This window comes from Sciurus carolinensis, chromosome 13 (assembly GCF_902686445.1).
Source record: "Sciurus carolinensis chromosome 13, mSciCar1.2, whole genome shotgun sequence".
Classification (NCBI taxonomy): Eukaryota; Metazoa; Chordata; class Mammalia; order Rodentia; family Sciuridae; genus Sciurus; species Sciurus carolinensis.
The window spans coordinates 71,809,130-71,829,596 of record NC_062225.1 but is presented as its reverse complement, the minus strand read 5'-3'; the positions used below and the strand labels follow the sequence as shown (position 1 = coordinate 71,829,596).

Sequence of the window (20,467 nt, the reverse complement as noted above, 5' to 3'; positions counted from 1 at the left end):
TGGTAACAAGAAATAGAAATGGAAGCTGGTGTAGTGGCACATACCTGTAATCTCAGCAATGCAGGAGGCTGAGGCAGGAGGATTACAAGTTCAAGACTAATCTCTGCAATTTAGCAAGACACTGTCTCAAAATAAATTTTAAAAGGACTGGGATGTAACTCAGTATTAAAGCACCCCGGGTTCCATCCCCAGTATCACCACCACCCCCCAAAGCCAGAAATTCTCAGGAAATCAGTAGTTATTCTTGAACCTTTCCAAATTTTTATTACATTGATGATATTTTTAGCTAGTAAAATGACTATAAAGAAATTATGCTTTGTTACATAAAATGTGGGATGGGGGAATGAGCTGGGACCAGTGTTGCATACCTTGCTAGTTGGAAGGGTAAGGCAGGAGGATGACAAACTCAAGTCCAGCCATGGCAACTTAGCAATATAAAAAGAAAAAAGGCTGGAATATAGCTCAGTGGAAAGGTGCCCCTGTGTTCAATCCCTTATACCACAGGAAAAAAAAAAAAAAGAAATATAAATAAAAGGAAAGGGTAGAGGAATGGAAAAAAGCAAATTTTCCTCGATTATATCTTGATAACTACCAATATATTTTGAGATTATTTATTTTCTCTTTAAAATTGAAATCAGTTGAGCTGGTCATATCATAACTCAGGGGTATAGCACTTGCCTAGCACATGTGAGGCACTGGGCTCAATCCTCAGCACCACATAAAAAAATAAGTAAATAAAATAAAGGTCATATATCCATCTACAACTAAAAAATACTTTAGAAATTGAAATCAGTGTTTTTTATTTACTTTTTGGATGTTGTTCTTAACACTTTTGCTTGGTCTTTTTTTTTTTTTGTTTTAAAAAAAACAAAAGTTTTCCCAAATTAAATATTAATCACAAATAGCTAGTGAATTTTGAACCTCTTTATATAAATATTTTCATATGTATTTGAATAACAGATAAGAGAAACAGATAAATAGAAGAGAAAAATAATCCAAAACTAAAAACCCTGGAAACTGAAAGGAGAAACAGTATTCATGCTGGTGCACACCTGTAATCCCAGCAGCTCAGGAGGCTGAGGCAGGAGGATCACAAGCCAAAGCCAGCCTCAACAATTTAGCAAGGCCCTAAGCAATTTAATGAGAGCCTGTCTCAAGGGAAAAAAAAAAAAAAAAAGGGTGGGGTGGGGATGTGGCTCAGTGGTTAAGCGCCCCTGGGTTCAATCCCCCATACCAAACAAAAACAAGAAGAACAATATTCATTTAATCATTGTTTCTTTGAAACTGAATTATTTTTATCAGATTTCATTTCTAGTTAAGATTGATTTTTGGAAAGGATGAGCTAGAATTACACAATATGCTATTAGGTATATTCATTAAACAAAACACATATCATTCTTCCTTAAAGCTGAGCTACACACATGGAAGGCAAATCAGATGGGAAGATGAAAGATAAGGCAGTACCTTTTTGTATGGTCCTTGCTATGACAAATATACTAAATACTGACAAGTACACTTTAGACAACACTGGTCTAGCCATTTTTGTTGGATTTCTAAGCATCATTTATAACATCCTGATATAGAAATTAAGTCTTCAAAAGGAAATATTCTATTATTAAAAGGTAAGTCATAGCTGTCTTTTGTTGTAGATGATGATTTAATTCAAGATTTCTTGTGGATGGACTGCTGCTGTAAAATTGCAGACAAGGTAAATTTGGTAACAATATAAATATAAATTTGGTAACAATATTAATCATTAGCATTTATTATGTTACTAGACCATCAGAACTTTAATGAGCCCCTGTAAGAGTTCATTTTACTAACTAAGGGTAGGAAAACAGCCTGGAGTGTTTCTTCAAAGCAGAATCCTTACACATTACTTTTTTGGAATGAATATACTGCATATATTGTAGTGAATATTATTGATTAGGTTTAAATGAGTTTGTTAATATCTTATTGAAAAGAAGAATCAATATAGACTAAATACACTTTTATTAAAATTATTACCTTTTATCAGGCTGCAGGGGAAAATATTTTGAGATTCACTTTACTATAGCAGTCTCTTAAATATGTCAGTATTTTGTAATTAAGATAAAACAGATCTGGTTTGGTGACACACATGAATAACCCCAGTGACTCCAAAGACTGAGGCTGAAGGATTGCAAGTTCTAGACCAACATCAGAAATTTAGCAAGATCCTGTCTCAAAATAAATTATAAAAATGACTGAGGATGTGACTCAGTGGTGAAGTGCCCCTGTACCCCGACCCCCGCCAAAATCCCAGTGATCTTGTAGGGTAAAATTAGTTTAACATTCTTTATTTAGGGATTCAAGTTTTCATAATGTCTAACTTACATTCTCCAAACAATGATGTTTTATGTTCTTTTTATAGATACAAATTTCAATATATGTTTCTATGCTTTTTGAGTTAGCTAAATAGTTACAATTTCAGCTTTGTAAGTGCCATTTTAGACTAGGAAATCATGTAGAAAGTTCAGCATAAGTTCACATCACACTTTAAATGTGCAAACAGAAAAAGGAATGATTGGGAATTTAGCTTTTGTTTAAGTACCACCACTAAATATTGAAGTGAATGTTTTTATTTCCCACTTAAGATAGCAAACAAAAAGTGTTTAAAATTTTTAATTTTGGAAACTTCAATTTAGAAAATTTCAAATATATACAACTTAAAGTAAATCATAAAGGATGAAGGCCCACTGGATGCTTCTCATCTTGCTACCACAGTTATGAATTCATGACCATTTTTTTTTTCTTCTAAATCCCTGACCATGAGACTGGATTATATTTAAGCAAATTCCAGACATCCTAGCATTTGATCCATAAATATTTCATGAAGTATCTCTAAAAGATAAAGGATTTTAAAACATAATCACAATGTCAATAACACTTTAAATTTTACAGTAATGCTTTAATATCAAATATTCAGTTTCTGTGGAATTGTTTTGAACTTTATGGTTTTCTATGCATTTAAAGTTGCTGGACAGCAGGGGGCAGTGGTTGAAAAGAGAATTGTATCTTCACTATTTTTTATAATCCTTTACTAGAAGTCACATGGAAACTTGGAATCACCGTGGCACCCAATCCTGTGACTATAGGATGAATAAGTATTTTATGAGAGATAAATATTACAATTATAACTTTTTTGTAATTTGAACAGTCAGATTCTGATGTGTTCTAATAACAGGCTAGACATGTTGCTTTCGAATAATACGTTTAAAATGTTTTCCCCATGGAAGTAGTCATCTTATTCTAATTTCTGAAGTTATTTAGAAATAATTCTTAAAAGTTATTTGAAAAAATGAGTATAGGGGCTCAGTTGTAGAGCATGTATTTAGCATACATGAAGCCCTGGATTCAATCACCAGCACCCCCACCCCCCCAACCAAAAAAAAAAAGCAAAGCAAGTATGGATATCTGCAAATAGAAGAGGTCAGAGGAAAAGTGTTTATATGTGTGTGTGTGTGTATATACACATATAAATAGGTATCAAGCAAATGCAGTAAAATTGGTGAATTTATGTGAAAGATGTATAGTTATTCATTTTAATATTCAACTTCTCTGGGTTTGAATTTTAAGTTAGAAAAGTAGGGTTTTCAAAAAATTATTGACTATAATAAAATTTAGGAGTCTAGTTAATAAATGGTTAATAACTATCACTGTTGACATGGATGGTTATAGGAAATAAAAAAAGTACTCAAATAGGTGATACTATAATAAAGATAAATGCTTTTTAACTTATTCATCAAAAAATTTTAAATTTAACTATTTTATTTATGAAGCAAAATATTGATTTCTAACTTTTTTCCTTATAGTATCTTTTGGCTATGACCTTTGTTTATTTCAAGAGAGCTAAATTTACTATAAATGAGCATACCAGGATAAATTTCTTTATTGCTCTGTAAGTATGCTTTCTACTGCGATTTTTATGTTATTTATAATGTATGCGATACTTTCTTTAAAACAGAAACTTTAAAATTTTATGTATATCTTTGAATAGTCCTTCTTGTATAAAAGCTATATATTTTTTACTTTAATACGATATTTTTATGTTTTCACTGACCTTATTATCATGCTGCAAGCCTAAGACTTATTTTTTAATATTCCTCTTGAGTTTGTATTGTGCCTTTTACATTTTTCAGAGTGTTCCCATATAAATGATCCCAAATTCTCTTCTTTATGACTTAGATTTTTTTTTTAAAGGTAGGGTTTTCTCTTTTTTTTTTTTTTTTTTTTTTTCCTTGGTGCTGGGGATTGAACCCAGGGCCTTGTGCTTGCAAGGCATAGGGTTTTCTTTTTTAAGTTTTCAGTTAATATGTAATAAAAGTTATTACTATAATTGCCCTTTTACATTGAACATTTTGTGGAAAATATTCTATATATACTCTTTGTGTATCTATGTCTATAAGATAGGAGTTATTCATGTTTAATGCTTTTAATATCCACTATCTTACTGAAGACACTGAACTCTGACAAAGGAATATAGTTTGTTTTCCGTTTTTTCCATTGACTTTGTATTAGTTCATGTAAACTTTGTGATCTGTTAAATGATTTTAGTGATGTGGTTTTCCAGTCTATAAGTCAGAATTCAGCTAATAAAAATGTAATTTAAAAATATGTTTGGAGGCCTGGGGTTGTATCTCAGTGATAGAGCACTTGCCTAGCATATGTGAGGCACTGGGTTCAATTCTCAGCATTGCATATAAATAAATAAAGGTCCATCAACAGCACACACACACGTATAAGGCTAGGGTGTTGGTCAGTGCTAAGAGTGCATGCCTAGCATCTGTAAGACCCTGGGTTCAATCCCCAGGACCAAAAAAACAAAAGAATATATTTTGTTTTCTGCCTTATATCTGGATATAATGCAACAATTGGAACTTATGAATGTAACTTTAAGTTCTTAACTAGGAACTGCAGGCAAAGGTATTTAGGTTACATATCACAATAGACATCAGCACCAAAGAGTAAGTTTTTACTTAAAGTCTGTTTTAATTTGGAATCAAAGAGTTATTAAAGAAATAAGACTAGAAACTGATCACTGCATTCATTAAAGAGACATATTTTCCAGAAATAGGAAAAAGTGAACTCAATTTAAAATTTGGTGATGATTGCTAAACTGGAAGAATATAATAGTATTAGTGAATATTGAGTATTACATACAAGGCACCATGACATTTTTTATATATTAACATATTAGTTTTCCCTATGAAATAATATTTTTTGAAACAGGGTCTTACTCTGTTGCTTAGGTTGACCTTGAACTTGAGATCCTTCTGACTTAACCTCCTAAATAGCTAGGATTATAGGGGTAGCCACCATGCCTGGTTTGAAATATATGTATTTTTAATCACCAGTTTACAGACTTAGAAAGATTACTTTCCGAAATCACAGAAGTTAGGAGCAGAGATGAGATACAAATTCAGCTGTGATTTACCAATAGCCAAATTCAGCCGTTGACACTAAGTTAAATGATTATTTACATGTCTCAGTATTGTGTCTGTATGTTGATGTAATATCTATATTATAGTTTTTTTTTCTCACCTGAGAATTTTTTTTTTAACCCGAAGCTTTAAATCTTACTGGAAACCTTAAACTGGATTTGTTTCACTTGTTTTGTAAAGTTATAATTAAAACACTTGTTAGAGTTATACAATGTAGTATAGTATATAGTAGTCTGGAAGGTTGCATCATATGTTGTATTATAAGTTCTATGTTGAAAATAACATGAATTATAATTTCCATTCTATGTCTAATCATAACTTTTTGTATAGTCTGACTCAGTTGTTCCTTTCATTGTATATTTTCTGTTAGCCACAGTTCTACAGCTCAAATTCTTTTCCTTTCTGTGTAATTTTATAATGTTTCCTTTCAATATATTCTTATAACACTCTGAACTTCTGTTATCACTCTTCCATATTCTCTTTCATGGTTATTTGTTTCATACTTACTTGCCTCCTCTTCTTAACTGCTCCTTAAGATCAAGGAACATGTATCTTTTTTTTTTTTTTTCCATACTAAGGGTTGAATTGGGGGCCTCAATGTCAAGAAAGTGCTCTACCACTGAGCTACATCCCCATCCCTTTTTTAAAAATTTCATGTTGAAACAGTCTTGCTAAATTGCCCAGGCTGACCTCAAATTTGCAATCCTCCTGCCTCAGCCTCCTGAGTAGGTGGGATTACACACACTCCCTACTATACCCAGCTCATTTATCTTGTTTTTATTTATTTCATCCTTCAATGACTAAAGTAGGAGGTTCTTAAGTCTTTATTTCAATAAACATAGTTATTGTGCAAAAGATATGGACTCTGTGCCAAGAAAATCTGTTTCAAGTTAGAGGAGATGATCTTTGTATGTGATAGATACTTTGTCATACTGAGCCTGAAAAATTGTTAAGAGTAGAATCATGGTGTGGTCCTAATATAGCTCCAAAGTACATTATAGAATTTCTGTATTTTTCAAATGTACTTATTCCCTTATTTTAACAAGGTACTTTTAATTTTTAACTCATTAGACATAGTTATTTTTGTATTTTGTTTCGACTAAATTCCAGTATCTTCAGGCCTCAGGATCTGTTTCTGTCCATGGTTCCTTGTTCCCTTGTGTATTTTGTAATATTTTTGTTGTATGTCAGCCATCTCTCCTGGAAAGTCATCTATGGGGCTTGCATTATTTCACATGGGAAATCTGCTCTATCCTCAACTTTGTTCCTATATTATGTTACATGTCTCATTTTTTTCTGACTGCTTTTAATATTTTATTTTTATCATTAGTTTTGAGCAACTTGATTATGATGTACTTTGGTATAATTTTCTTCTTATTCCTTATGCTTTGGTGTTCATTGAGTTTTGCAGATTTATAATTTTCATCAGATTTTTTAAATGTTCAGCCATTATTTCTTTAAATATCTCTTCTGTTACTCACTGACTTTAAGAGACTCTAATTTCACCCTTACTAGACTTTTCTGGGGTATCCCACATCTAAATGATGCTCTGTTCATGATTTTTGTTCATTTTTTCTGTGTATGTCATTTCAAATAGTTTCTGTGTCTTCAATTCACAAATCTTTTCTTCTGTAGTATTTAATCTGCCATTAATTCCAGTATAATTTTCTTCTTTTTTCTCCTCTTCCATTCTTCCTTTTCCTCCTCTTTTGCTTCCTTTTTCCTCCTCTCTCCTTCTTATTCCTCCTCCTCCTCTTTGTTCTCCCCTCCTTCTCCTCCTTCCTTCCCTCCTTGTTCTAGATGGGTTCCTCACTAAGTTGCCCACACTGGCCCCAAACTCGAAATCTTCCTACCTCAGCCTCCCTAAAAGCTGGGATTACAGGTATCTTTCAGTGTAGTTTCATTGTATGCATTGTATTTTCATGTCTGGATATACGTTACTTTTTTGAGCATATGGAATCAATAATTTTAACTTTTCATGCCCTTGTCTACATTGGTTTGGGACTGGTTTTGATTGATTGGTTATTCTTATTATGGATTGTTTTCCTGCTTCTATGCATGCCTGGTCCCCTTCAAGTATTTGGTAGAATACTTATTTCCATATGTGTATATGGAAACTACCTGAGTCTAGGGAAAGATTATTAAAAAAATATTAGGGGAACAGTGCTTAACAATTCATTCACATAGGGCTGAGAACAATGTCTGTTTCTACCAGCCAGGCTGAAAATTCATAATTTAGAGTTTTAAGAACTCAGGAAATTCTTGCCTCAGGTAGTGATCAATAATTAGTCACAGACTGAACATTGCTCCAGATCCATCTAAGAAATCATAAAATCAGGACCTGAAAGGATCCAGTTGTTTCCAAGTAACTTAACTGCATCCCAGTACAAAGATCAAGATTTATAGGAGTACAAAAATACCCAGAATCTTTTAACAAGGTAAAATTCACTGTATATCTATTTGGAATGCATTTCTTTAATTATGAGTAAAGTTGAACATCTTTTATGTGTTTATAAGCCATTTGTATTTCTTTGCTGTTATTGTTGTTGTTAACTATTGTTCCTGTCCTTACCCACTTTTTGGGGGGATTGTTGGTCTTCTTGTTAGGTATCTGGCTAATACAGTTGAAGAAGATGAGGAAGAATCCAAGTATGAAATTTTTCCATGGGCTCTAGGGAAAAACTGGAGAAAACTGTTCCCTAATTTCTTAAAGTTAAGGGACCAACTCTGGGATAGAATTGACTATAGGGCTATTGTAAGCAGGCGATGCTGTGAGGAGGTAAGGATTTTAAAATGCTTTATATATGTAACCTTTGTCTTCTATTTATTTAATTTTTCTTGTTTTTTAATATAGTTCTAATGTTTCTTTTTTGTTTTGTATATGTAAGTATAGATCATAAACCTGACCATTACTGAGTACCATTCCTGTACTACTTTATTGCTATTTGCATTTTGTGTCATAATAATTAAAAATTGTCATTTCTGTTTTTCAGAGCAGGCTACTTCTGTGGTATTTTTATTTTAGTGTGCTTGTCCTGTCTAAAAGATCACCATTATATTAGGAAAGAGTGGTATGGGCATACCAAAATCCTTATTAAGGATTTTAATAACTTTGGAATTGAATAATAATTTATATTAAATATGTAATATTTCAATTTCCCAAGATTGAAGTATATAATTTAATTAACTTAAATATATTTGAAACTTATACCTCTTTTCCCATAGAATGCATTATTTCCTTGATGCCAGATTTCAAGGTAAACCAGCAGGACTCTAAAAATTTTAAAAACAATTATTTGACCAAATATTTTGGTTTTTAATAAAGAAAGCTAATGCTTCAAACTAAAGGAAAATTTTAGAGTATAAAACTAAATGGAGAGCAGTGATCATTGTAAGTTCTTGTGTTAGTTCAGAAATTTTGATAAATGCAAGGTAGATAAAATTATAATTGACATCCTATGCAGTCAAACAACTATGGGCGAAAGGAACCAATTAAGGGATTAGTGTCATACCTAAATGAATACTTCACTGGTATGTTACAGAATTCTGCCTAGAACTTTTTAAATTATATTTATTAATGAATGAAGAGACAACAGATATACATATGTGTAGATTAAAGAGGATTGTTGACTCTTGGAAAAAGATTCAAAAAATAACTTAGAAGACTACACAGTATGTCAAACCTTTATAAGATTAAATTCAGTAGAGAAAGATGAAAAGTTGGATGTATGAGGTCAAGGTCCCTTCAAATTAATGGATCCTCAGTAAGGTATTTGAACTGGACTCATTCCAATTATGGACATTGGAAGAGGCCTCTTTATTTTTGTCACTCCCTCCCCAATTTAAGAGTGGGTAATTTGCATATCTGTTGTCATCCTTGAGGGGCCATATTTGAACACACTAATTTTTTCAAAGTAAATGCTTCAGAACCTGTGGAACACTCAGCTAACAGCATAGAGGGGGCACTAGGAACAAGACTCCAGGACTGGCAATAGCTTGTCTAATAGCTCACCACTACCACCTCCAACTTTCAAATATGATCACTAGCATTTTCACTGTGGCAGTGTTAATATATTCTGTTAGAGCTGGAATTACCTCATCTGCTGGTACCAGATTGTAAAAGAGCCAAAAAAATGCTGTGACTTAATAATATGAATGGAAAAGACTAAAACATTGTAGGCAGCTAAAAATTTAGTTATGAAGTGGCACTTCCAGGAAAGTTTAGATTTAAGCTACAGAAAAGAGGAGGTAATCGTCTGATTATAGCTAAAGTATTGCATTTGGTTCTGCATACCACGCTTGAAGAATATTGAACAACTATATATCCAGAGGAGAGTAACTAGAATACAGCAGGGTCTTAAAAGAAAAATGTCATATTTAGACTAATAAAAAGGATCAGAGATTTTTAGTTTGATGAAGAGAAGATTTGGGAAGCTTGCTAGCTGTTTTCAGATATTTAAAGGACTGTGACAAAATATATTTGATTTTTCTTTTTTAATGTAAGCGGAGGATTAAGATCTGTAGTTGAAAAACTAAAAGTCAATAATAGTTCAATTGTTCTAACAGTTATGTGAAAATGAGGTAGACTCTTCTAGAGGCAGTGATTTCTGGCACTGATGATTTTTTAAAAACAAGCAGTTGATTGTTATAGAGAAGATTCATGCTGTAGGTAAGAAATTAAACTAGATTGTCACTAAAGTTCTTCCTAACTTTAAATTTTGAGAGTTCAAAATTATATAAATTTTTATTGCTAGAGCTCTTTCTGGGCAAGCTAGGTTGTTCCTTAAGGTTTGATAGAATTCATTCATTCATTGGAAGTATTGCTTTTAATTTTAAAATGCTTAAAGCAAAAATAGCAAGAACATTTATTCATTCTAGGTGGTAGAAATATGGATGATTGCTGTAGTATCCCTTAAGCTTTTACATAATTTAAAAATATATCAACATTTTAAAATTATTTTTAAACTGATACAGAAAAACAAAAATTGTACATATTAATGGGGTACCATGTGATGTTTCATTATATGATTACATTGTATAATCAGGTTAAACATATCTATCTCCTCTTATCACTTCTTTTTGACAAAAACATTTCAAAATCCTTCTAAACAAATTTTAAAAATCCTTTCTTCTAACTTTTTGATCAAAAAGTTCATCTTATTTAAATCAGCTTAATCCCTTTATCCTCCATCACAATATCTTGTTTGTTTCTATATCATCGAACAAATTTTGTCATTATTTACTTGCCTATTATCTAAACTATAAACTGAATATTTAATGAAGGCAAACATCTAGTACACTTCTAATATTTCCCATCTCTCTTCTCACACTCAATTGGTAACAATTATGCATTCTCTTTTACTGAGAAAGTAAAGCAATCAGAAAAGAATGTCAATATGCTCCCATCAAATCTGCCATTCTACCTGTATGTTTACCTGTATATTCTGCCTCCCTTCAGTATTGTGAAAGAGCCATCTTTGCTCCTATCCAAGTCCATTCCCTCTACTTGTGCACTAGATCTCATTTTTTTCTTGCATTTTCAAGGACCTGAGTCCAGTAATTGTCTCTCTTTCCAGCATTTCATATTTTGTTTTACTGGACCACTGCCATCAGAATTACAAAATTGCTCTAAGATTGCCACCAATTTTTAAAAAATTAAAAAATTTCATCCCCCAGCTACATTTCTGTGCCCTGCCTCTTTTAACTAAATCCCTTAAAGAGTCTGTACTCTTGTCTCTACTTACTTCCTTTCCATTCTCCTTGAAACTATTTAAAATCTTCTCTGTCATTCCACAAAAATTTGTCAAAGCATCAAATAGTTCTATATTGCCAAATCTGAAGTTCTTAGTCCTCAATTTAGTAGCTGCAATTGATAGATTCATTTCTCCTAACATTCTTCTCATTTGGTTTCAAGGATACCAGGTTTTTTTCTTTTTCAGACATATTTGTCAGTTCCTTTTTACCTCACCAACCTCAGTAGTATGCTCCAAGACTCAGTCCTAGGAGACTACTTCTCTCCTTTATTGGTATTATCTACTATCATTACTCTCAGAGCTTTAACATGAATAGCTAACATCTCTTCTACATCCTGGTCTGCATATCAAATTGCTTGTTCACATTTTATTGCCTAAATAATACATCTGACTTAACATGCCTTTGAACTCCATATTCAACACAGACCTCCAAACCTGTTCCTCCTGCTGTCATCCATATAGTAGTAAAAAGAAACGAAATCTTTTAGTTGCTCAGGCCAAAAAATCATTATTGTTGACTGTTTTTTTCTTTTTCTCACCTCCATGCCTTGAAAAAATATCTAGCATCCTATCATTTCTTATGACCTCCACCCCTAATACCCTGCTGTCATTTTTTGCCTTGATTATTTCCATCACCTTCCCAGTGGTCTCTCTTATAATCTTTCTTCCCTATACTTTATTCTTCACACAGCGGCTGAAGTAAATCTAAAAAGTAAGTGAATCATGACTCCTTTCATCGAAAGCCTCCAGTGGCTTCCAAACTCACATAGGGTAAAAGGCAAAGTTCTTATGTTTCTACATGGTCTACCAACTCTCCTTTCTTATCACTTTGACCTCATCTCCTGTCCTTGCCCACTTCACTCCAGCTACACTGGCCTCCTTGCCATACTCCTCAAATATACCAGGCACATTCCTACCTTAGGGTCTCTGCACTTGCTGTTCTCATTACTTAGAATGCTCTTTCCCTAGATATGAATATGTTTCACTTTCTCACTACATCCAGGATCTTGCTTAAATGTCACCTTAGATCTTTCCTTATTACCCTACATAAAGTTAATATCTCCCTCAAAGAAACAGTATTGAAGTGTCCAGAAAGAAACCCTCATTGCTGTGTTCAGTTGAATTTTGACAAGGTTGCCAAGAAAATTCAATGGGGGAAGAATAGTTTTGTTTTGTTTTTTTTTTGTTTTTTGTTTTTTTCCAACAAATGGTGCTGGGACAACTGACACGCAAAAGAATTAAGTTTGGTACCTACTTTATACCGTATATAATATCTAACTAAAAATGGATCAAAGACTTAAATGTCCAAATTAAAACTGTAAAACTCTTAAAATGTAGTGGTAAATCTTGGTGATCTTGAATTAGGTTTCTTAGATGAGACCAAAAGTATAAGCAACAAAAGAAAATATGGATAAAGTAGATGTCATCAAAATAAAAAATTTTGTCCTTTTTTAAAAGATACCAAGTTGCTGAGTTAGAGAAAATTATATTCCATGCTTTTATGGCTATGTCAAAATGAATCCTAATATTGTGTATAACTAAGAAGAACCAATAAAAAGGGGAAAAAGAATACAAATAAAAGATGCCAAGTGAAGAGACAACCCACAAAATGGGAATGGGAGAAATTTTTCTTGCAAAAAATCTATTTGATAATGGACTTATATCTAGGATATGTAAAGAGCTCTTAGAACTCAGTAATAAAAGACAACCCAGTTAAAAAGTAGGCAAATTAGCTGAATATTTTTTCCAAAGAAGATATACAAATGGCAAAAAAAACCAACAAAAAACATGAAAAGATGTTCAAAGTCATTAACTATCAGGGATATACATATCAAAACCACAATGAATTATCAATTCACATTCACCATGATAGGTATAAACAAAAAGATACAGATACATACACACAGATTTTTTGAGACAGGTTCTCACTGTATTGCCCAGTCTAGGCTAAAGAGAGCCTCCTGCTTCAATCTACTGAGTGTGTGTGTGGCAGGGTCTTTATTTTGTTCTTGTTATATATACATTGCTATGAACAGTACATGGCACACAGTACTCAGTAAATATTTGCTGATAGAATGCATGGAATTGAAGACTCCAATCCTTTTCATATCTCTTTATCCATGAAGTAGAAAAACATTTTAAAACCCCAAAAAACTATAAAATATTCTTCACTGAGCCCACTTTGCACCCAAGACAGCTAGATAAGCTATTTTTTGGCTGTTCCGAACAGGTACATTTGAATCATTGGGGTATAGAAAACACAGCTACCAGTCAAGCATGGTGGCATGTGCCTGCAATTCCCAGTTACTTGGGAGGCTGAGGCAGGAAGATGACAAGTTTGAAGTCAGCCTGGGCAACTTAGTGAGACCTTATTTGAAAATTAAGAAAAAAGAAAAGGCAACTATCTAGTAAATTTTAACCTGTTCTCTTTTTAAGTATTCATTCAACAGCTAGTTTATGAGTAACACATCAAGTTCATTGGTGTGGAAAGGGTTATTATAAACTAAGTAAACATCACTTACATGTGATGACTTACCATATCTAAAGTAGCAAGGTAGACTGTTAAAAATCTAGTTATGCATTCTATGCATTTGTTATTAAAAGCCTGGAACTAGCATACTGCTTATCAAAATTTCTTTAGTCCCACATCCTAAAATGAACCCAAGTTGGGATAGCTATGAATTAGCTTTAAAATAATAATACTTTGCATTTGCCTAGTGCTTTACAAGTTATAAATATTTTCATATAAATTGTTTTCTTATTCTCACAAAAATTCCTGTGAGGATGGTGGGATTATCATTTTACAGCTAATGAAACCGAGAACCAAGGAGGTTGGTATTTATTCAAGATCATAAAAGTAAGTGGCAGAGCCAGAACTTGTCTTCACATTTAATGACTGCCCAATGTTCTGTTTACTCTATCTAGCCTTTGTATAAACCTCTTATATTTAGTTTAGAAAAATGCATTTTTTTTAATCTTGGGGATTCAGTAGTATATTCTTTCTTTCTCTCTCTCTCTCTCTCTCTCTCTCTTTCTCTCTCCCTCTCTCTCCCTCTCTCCAGCTGTGCTACATTTTATTACCGGCGGGCCTGCTTTCCCCTTTTAGCCCAATTTTTCTTTTTGGGTCCCAGTTTAATGAGTTATTTTTTCTCTTTTTGTCAGCTATTTGCAAATCCTTTTCTTGGAAATACATGGAGTATCATTAAGTTGAAAAATATATGTAGGGCTTCTCTAGAAAAGTGAAGACTATTTCCCTACTCACTCTGAACTTACTTTCTTACGATAAGGTTATCTTTTTTGGACATCATATCCCTTGAGGTAGATGGTGATGTCTTAATTTCTAGACTGGTTCATAGATTAGGGAGGATGCCTATATAATGAGAGAGGTAGATTCCAATTCCAGCCCCTTTTATGCATTATACAAGACAGCAAATTGAGAGGAAGCGTTCCTCTATTCCACTTATATATCCTGACCTAGATGCCACAATATCTTCATAGTCAAGTTCTTTTAGCTTCTACTTGACTCCTGATTAGGAATTTAGAAAGCAGTGAAGTAAACAGTGTTTTTGGACAGAATAATGCAATGACATCATGAAGCAAGGATGTGAACTAGATAGCAGTGCTTAACAAAATGAAATCAATGTTAGAAATGTTACAGAATTATAATTGTTACTACTTGGTGACGAGTTGGATATAAGGCATGTAAGAGAAGGAGCTGTTAGTTTCAGATCTTTAAAGAAGTGAATCTATACAGGAAGAGTGATGGATTCCATAATGGAAATAGTGAAGCAAACTGAAGCAAGCTGGTTTATCAGGAAAATAAGGAAATCTGCTATTTAGACATACAAATTTGAAGTGAAAACTGGACAATTAATTAGATGGTCAATAGATATGGTAAGATAAGTCATCACATGTAAGTGATATTTAAAGCATAGTAGTTAAAAGTTCATACTTTGAGGACCTGCCAAGCATTGCTGTGAGTACTGCATATGTATTATTTTTTACAACCATTCTTAGAGCCAACGAGGTAATTCCAGATGAGAAAGCTAAGGTACCATGAATTCTCCAAGGGTACATAATTAGTAAAGCAGCACACCAGTATTCAAACCTGAACTGTCTAACTCCAGAGTCAGTACTTTTATACTTATATTAACTCGAGATCACAGAGAAGTAAAAAGGGAAAAACAGAGGGCCTGTAAAAACAGTATTAAATTTTAGAAACACCCACCAAAGACACCCAGGAGGAAAAAAAAAAAACCAAAAAAAAAAAAAAAAAAACCCAAGTAACTGAAAAAAACAGAAGTGTAAGATAAATGAAAAAAGGAGAAAAAATGTTTAAGGTCAACTGCTTCCAATGCTTTAGAGAAGTCATTTCCATAGAATCATAGCATTCAAAGACTGAACATCTTCAAAAAATACCCTGTGACCCAAAAAGTTATGTAATTTGTCAAAGGTCATAGAACCAAGGATAAGAGGCCAAATTAAGCTCTCTTGACCCTAGTAGTTTTTTAATTCAGTAATTAATGTTCTAATTATATATGTATATATATATGAATATGTAGACATGTTAAAAATAAGTGTGGTTGGTTTTATATATATATATATATATATATATATTTTAGCTGGGTTGGCATGAAGAGAGACTATGATAACTCATTTATTGCAAAGATAGGTTTACCAAACTTTGCATTTAGTGCCCTTTATTTTCTGTTTCCCTTCACTCTTCTCACTCTTCTTGTTGTAGGATTACTACAAAATTCATGTTAAGGTTTGTAATGTCAGCGAGCTCTTATTTTCCTCTATCATCTGAGTAACTAGATAGTTACATGCTAAAATCCCTAAAGTAGCATTAATATTATGATAAGAAAACTTGAAAGCTGAAGTTTATTTTAAAGGTGGGACTTGTATTGAGTCTTCAGGGAGAAGTAACTAAGACTAAGGGAGAGAACATTCCAGATATGGGAAGTGGAGTTACAGAAGTATTGAGGGAAAAGTAATTAAAATAGAAAAAAAAAAAAAAAAGAAAGAAATTCTAATATTTTCCTCACTTTACAAAGCTTTGAACCTAGTTTACATTGTTATAAAAATGCTTATATGTATTTGCTTCTACTTTTTAAACTATATGTGACTTCTTACATATTTTAGGTTGAAAACTTTTTTGAAGGATTTGAGAAGTGAGTTACAAAATAAATTCAATCCTAAAATATATTTAAAAAGTAACAGGAGGCTGGAGAGGTAGCTCAGTGATAGAGCACTTGCCTTGCATGTACATTCTTGAGGCCCTGGACTGGTTCCCAAGTACTGAAAAAAGAAAATATTAGCATAGTTGTCATTATCTTGGGGAAAGTTACAGTAACCCGATTTGTTCAAGAAACTAGTCTAAATTTGTTTTTTTTTTTTTTTACTTTTAATAGCAAAAACCTTCTTTCTTTCCAAACAAAATTAAACATACAATCCCCCAAATTGAGTTGCTCTGCCTGTTGTCTTCCCTTGCCCCTCCTGGCATCCCTAAGAAACCTAGGGCTTTCTATACAGTTTGATAATCACTGGTCTAGGCATTTACTAAGGCTCTGTCTAAATCTCAAATGTTATAATTCTCATTTACTTTTGGTTGTTGATATATACAATGGAAGATTTTTGCTTAGAATGGTAAGTTGTAGATTTCATGAGGTTCCCTGGTCTGACTTTTAAATGGCTATCATTTGCCAGATGCCTACTATGTGGTAAGGACTTTATACACCTCTTATCCAATCTCAGAACAACCCATGGGATAGATAGAATACCCATTTTAGAGGTGAAGAAATTGAGGCTTATAAAGGTTAAATAACTTAGTATCACAGAAGTGGCAGAGCCAGGATTAGAAACTTAAGTCAATCCTGACTGTAAAGACCATGTTTTATTTAACAAACCTTATAGAACAATGCTTGCTAGTGAAGGACTCTTAAATACTTTATAAGTAATCTCATCTACTCCTCACAGTGGCCCTCTCAACATATTACAGATGAGGAAACTGAGGAACGGAGATTAAGTAATTTACTTTTGGCGCTATTCACCATATTCTTTCCTAATGGCAGATATTTTAAGACTAACATACACATTTGAGAACCTTAATTAACTTTTTTTAACCCAACATATTCCAAAGTTAAGAATTATGTGTTTTTTTTAGGCTAACTATATTATCTTTCCTAAACTTATACAGAATTTTGAAAACAAATACCCTGACAACCTGGAAGGTTGCTTCAATTGTTTCCTGTTTGCAATAATTTAAATACTAAGTCAATATCTGAAGATATTTTATCGCTGTTTTAAAGTGGTAACTTGGATTTTTATCTCAGAAATGGCTGAGGATTTTTTTGTTTTGTTTTGGGTACCTGGGATTGCACTCAGAGGTGCCTTTTTTTTTTTTTTTTTTTTTTTTTTTTTTTTTTTGGTGCTGGGGATTGAACCCAGGGTCTCATGCAATTTGAGGCAAGCATCCTACCAACTGAGCTATATCCCCAGCCCTCTTGAAGGTATTTTTACCACTGAGCTACATTCCCAGCCCTATATTTTTATTTTTTCTAATTTTGAGACAGGTTCTTACCAAGTTGCTTAGGGCCTTGCCAAGTTACTGAGTCTGGCCATGAATTTGTGATCCCTCCTGCCTCAGCCTCCCAAGTTGCTGGAATTACAGGCATGTGCAGAAGAATGACAGGCACCTGGCAGTGGCTGTTCTTCAGTTACAATTTTTGTACTTTATTTGATTAAATTTTAAAATCTTATTAAAATTCTAAAAGTAAGCTTTCCACTATAGGTTATGGCCATTGCACCAACTCATTATATCTGGCAACGAGAACGCTCTGTGCACCATAGTGGAGCTGTAAGAAACTATGACAGAGATGAAGTTCAGCTGCCTCGGGGACCTAGTGCCACGCCAGTAGATTGTTCACTCTGTGGTAAAAAAGGAAGATATGTTAGACTGGGATTGTCTTCATCATCATCTTCATCCAGTGACACAGGAGAAGTGATGGAAAAACACTCTCGGGAATCACACAACTCATTATCAAAGGACATAATAGGTGCTCCTTCTCATGCTTATAGCTATTCTCAAGGTATGATTTAGTGATAAGACAGAATTAGATTTATGCATGTTATTTACTGAGCTCTAGTCAGTTCTTACAGGTAGGGATACATGATAATTTATATATTACAAATAATTAAATTAGTATTGAAAGTTTCCCTTTTCAGTTACCACTTTTGTGTCCATGTTTTGTGGTAGTCTACATAAACAAAGGATTTTTAAATATGACATGTTAAATTGAAACCTAATGCACCATGAGCATTAAGTATTACTGCCTGAACCATTTCTTTGAAATGTTTATTCAAAAAGGATTTCAAGATAAAAATAAATTTACTTTTAATATTACCATCTAACTATTGGCTTCCTTCTATATACTTTTCCATTTCCAAAAAAATTAGAACCATACTATATCTAAGCCAGCTTTGTTTTCATTTATCATTAAGCATCTTCCTATGTCATGTAGTCTTTGAAATCTGTTTTTAATCCTGATGTGGTACAAGTGCCATAGTTTATGTGCATATTTCACTTTTGTTGAGATTTAAGTGCTTTGAACAATGGTCTTATGTTAATTAGAAAGTAATTCTATTAACTGGAAATACAACCACACTATAATTTTCAAGTTATTTTTTATATAGTATTTCTCTGACATGTATAATTTTAAGTAACACTAGAAAAGTATTCTGTAATATGAATCTGTTACTTACAAAAGCTTTCCTCCAGATTTTTTCTTTTTTTTTCTTTGTGTGTGTGTGGTGGTACCGGGATTGAACCAAAGGCTCTTAGCACTGAGCCACATCCCCAGCCCTTTTTATTTTATTGAGATAGTATCGACAAGTTGCTGAGGTTAGCTTCCAACTTGTAATCCTCCTGCCTGAGCCCCCTGAGTTGCTGGGATTACAAGTGTGCACCATCATACCTGGCTATTTCTTCTGGATTTTCACCCATCTGAAGATAGGATTGACAGGTTTCATATAGTTCTCTGTTAAAAAGAATCTATCATGAGAAATTAACTGTCCTGCATTACTTAAGAACTTTACCAATTTGTTTTTATTCCAGCTTTACTAAAGGAGAAACTAGACTTTAGACACTAGAAGGTAGAGGTTGTGCCTCAGTTCAATTCCCTGGCCATAGTAATCACTCAACAAATTTGACTGACAGTATAATTTTTGTTGTTTAACTCATATTTGAAGATAAACAGGGTCTACGATAGTCCAAAATTATAAAGTAAAAATTTTTAGTATCCCTCCCCTATTTCTACATTCTTTGGTCTTTGTAACAGGTGAGACGAACTGATTTTTTTAAATGTTCCAGGCAATGATAGTGAACATTTTACAGTCATAATATCACTTAATATTCACAGACAACCATATGGTAAACACTGTTATCTTCACTTGGCAGATAAGGAAATTGAGGCTTAGAGAAGATAAATAATTTGCCCAAGTTAGACAGTGAACCCAAGTTAGACAGTTTCTGGCTCTAGATTAGCTTTGTTAGATTAGAGCCAGAATTCCTAACTATTATGCTGTACTGCCCCTTTGATGAAATCCTGCCTTTGGCATGAAAATAAGCTGTAGTAGAAGCCTTTAGCAGACTGCAAAGGAAGTGGTGAAATCATTAAGAACTGAATCCTTCATGAAAGATTATATGGAGTGACTTAGGGGAGAATTTTAACAATTTGAACAGATTTTACAGAAAGAGGAACAGAATCAGTATATTTTATTTGGACTAGTCCCTGTAGACATCAACAGTAGTATACACTATATTCTAGACCTTGCCATCTCAACAGGAAATTGGAGTGCACATAGGGAGTAAGGGACTCTGCCAGTCAGTATGGTTTGATAAAAACACAGGTCTTTGAGGGATTGTGGATAAAAAAGAGGTCTTAACTTAAGGAAATGTGCTTTCATCTTGTTCCACCACTGGTTTATTCTTTGAGTATTAATTCAAGGTTAACTGTAACCTTGACAAAGAAAAATTAATGATCGCACACACATTTGACCAGTAAAAATCTACAGTTTCCTCCAGTAGGCTTAACATGAGTAAGCTAACTGGGGAGAAGGTTACGAGTATAATGTAGAGAAACACATGTTGTTATCAGGAGTCAGTCTCTCACTGCCTAAGCAGATGATTTCTAGCAGTAAAAAATGTCGGGGCTGGGGAGATAGCTCGGTCGGTAGAGTGCTTGCCTTGTA

At 33.3% G+C, this 20,467-nt stretch overlaps 1 protein-coding gene across 2 annotated transcripts in view; it reads left to right on the top strand.

The window, feature by feature from the left end:
- Positions 1–20,467, top strand: part of Spdya (speedy/RINGO cell cycle regulator family member A) — a 35,329-nt gene that overhangs the window by 7,643 nt on the left and 7,219 nt on the right. For both annotated transcript variants that reach the window (XM_047522584.1, XM_047522583.1), the window contains exons 3-6: positions 1,650–1,708; positions 3,834–3,919; positions 8,070–8,241; positions 18,009–18,306. In XM_047522584.1, the coding sequence (XP_047378540.1) occupies positions 1,650–1,708; positions 3,834–3,919; positions 8,070–8,241; positions 18,009–18,306 (615 nt within the window). The remainder of the gene's footprint in view (positions 1–1,649; positions 1,709–3,833; positions 3,920–8,069; positions 8,242–18,008; positions 18,307–20,467) is intronic.